This window comes from Merops nubicus, unplaced genomic scaffold, assembly GCF_000691845.1.
Source record: "Merops nubicus isolate BGI_N331 unplaced genomic scaffold, ASM69184v1 scaffold21691, whole genome shotgun sequence".
NCBI classification, from domain to species: domain Eukaryota; kingdom Metazoa; phylum Chordata; class Aves; order Coraciiformes; family Meropidae; genus Merops; species Merops nubicus.
The window spans coordinates 1-2,353 of NW_008590525.1; the positions used below are offsets into that span (position 1 = coordinate 1).

Sequence of the window (2,353 nt, forward strand, 5' to 3'; positions counted from 1 at the left end):
CTCGGCCTCTGGGCTTCCCGAGCGGATCCTGCCCTTGCCCCTCACCGGAGTCGGTTCTTGATCAACATCGGCGCGGCTCCCCGGGACAGCGTTGCGGGTTGGGGCTGCCTGAAGGTTTAGCATATAGCAGCTTTTCATCTTAAGTGTCATGTCTGAAACATTTCAAGTATCTGTAGTGCTGGTGTCTTTGGGCCTCGTGTGACTTTTCTTGGGGTTGTTCTGGTTGTTTTGTATTTTTTTAATTTATAATTATGTAATTTAGAAAACCTCTTTTAGAAAAAAAGAAATGTACGAAGATATGCATTTGCGATTCTTTCTCATTTAAAAGGGTTACTGTAAGTTCACATTACCGGGCTCTGTGCATCTTGGATTTAGACTGGAGGGAGGGAGTTGTATAGAAGGGAGAGGAAGAACCAACCCATCTGAACCCAAGCATCTTGTTCCTGTGGATGGCTCATGTCAGAAAACCAAAGTAAATTACTTTTTTTTTTTAAAAAAAAAAGCGTTCTGAGAAGGGTAGTCAGTATTACAGAATTAAATAATTTCTAATAAAAGAAGAACCTCACCCAAAAATCAGGGTGAGTAAAGATCAGGTGTTCATTTTGTTCCAGTCTGAGGAATCAAAGTTGGCACGTTCAGGAGGTGTTTCTTACCAATGCGGTAGTGTGAAACTCTGGAATTCCATTCCACGGCATGAGTGTGCCAAAAACTACTATGGTTTTTAGGCAGGGTGGAAAGCTCCCCAGAAATCCCTTGAGGTTTTTTAAACTATGGAGACTTTATTTGTAAATGCCTGAGTGAGTGACTTAGAGGCTAGGGAGAATATTCCGAGGGTGTATTGCTTTGCATTCATTTTTTCCTGATTTTCCTTTGTATTGCAGTTATGGGTTCTGTTACTTAAGCATCCCTTAGGAAAGGCCTTCATGAGTTAAACCGGTGTAAAAAATAGCGTTCAGCCGCTGGTGTACCCACTCTGGCCTGCTGCTGGAGGCAGGGCAGGACTGGCAAGGTTATTAAAGCTGCTCTGATGCTTCAGCTGGCTCAGGCCACTTCTGTGTAGCAATGTTTGTTTTCCTTAGGATAGACATGCAAAATTTAAGCTCTTCATCAGGTCAAGTGTTTTCAGAAGAAATTTCCATTAACTTAAACATACTCTTGATCTTTAAAGATTTACTTAAACAGACTATTGGAAATACCATCATGTTTGAACTTTTACTGCGCTCAAAGTGGTTTGGTTTTTTTTTTTGAATTGTTCAAAATAACATGGATCTTTTGAAATTTTCGTCATAAGAATATTGATTTCAAGTGCTTTGGTGAAGTAGCTGAAAACATAAAGCACAGATAGCTGTGTCCATGTAATTTGAATTTTCTTGGTGAAAATTCATCATAAGTATAAAAAAATGTTTGTAGACCTTTTTAAATAGAACATGAAATCTGTGTTGCATCTTACTACATAAGGGATATGTGTCTAATGGAAATAAATAGTTCAGTATTAAAAATGTTCCTTTTATCTTTGGTAGCTTAGAAAAGTAAAATGCTTAATCTGTCAGATATCTAGCAGCATTTCTCTGTAGAGTTGTGAAGAGCTCAGCTTTTTTTTGTGGAGAAACTGCTATGGCTCTGCCAAAGCTGCTGTCTTAAGACCTTTTTTGTTAGAAACTACTGCCTGCAACTCTTGCTGACACAGGAAAGTGGAATTTATACTTAGATTTACTGCTTTGCCTTCAAATACATCACATGCTTAGTAAATTTTACAATAAACTTTAAATGGTTAAAGAAGGTAAGAATTGTTTATTTCTGGGAAGTTGTTACTCTTTCTTAGTTCTGTAGCTCTTAATGTTTGATGGCATTTTATTGCAAATCCATCAATTTGCTGTTGTTTTATCTGGCTGTTGAAGAGGCTTTCACATGGACAGTGTGCATGTGTAATGTGTTTGGAATGGTTGGTTTTCAAGCCAGTGGGAACAGAAAGCCTTGTGGAGAAGGAAGCTTCCCTTGTGGCTTGTAGCTAGGGCTTTGGTCTGACAAAGGGCTTTCATGTCTTAAACTTGTGCATATTCTTAATCCAACCTAGTTGTATGGATTTCAAGAGTGTTATCAGATGTAGAGGTTTTTTTTTCATGGCATCTGACTTTTCCCTGTGGCTTGGGCGCAATTGACTGGATGCATGAGGCCTTTAATGTCTGGGCCTGGGTAAGTGAAGGTGTGCTGCAGTGTACCAGGGCAGAGCACTGTCATGGCTGTCAAGTGGGCAGTAGTCACTCGCCATGCTGATTTTACATGGTGAGAAGGACCACCTACTTCACACTCTTCTAGCTTGGGGGAGGTTTGCTTACAGAAAGAGGGAAGAGCG

The 2,353-nt window shown here is 39.9% G+C and overlaps 1 protein-coding gene across 1 annotated transcript in view; it reads left to right on the forward strand.

Moving 5' to 3' along the window:
• Positions 1-2,163: 2,163 nt before the first annotated feature.
• MZT1 (mitotic spindle organizing protein 1) overlaps positions 2,164-2,353 on the forward strand; it is a 2,701-nt gene continuing 2,511 nt past the window's right edge. Inside the window, exon 1 of the mRNA XM_008949980.1 lies at positions 2,164-2,193. Coding sequence (XP_008948228.1) covers positions 2,164-2,193 — 30 coding nt within the window. The remainder of the gene's footprint in view (positions 2,194-2,353) is intronic.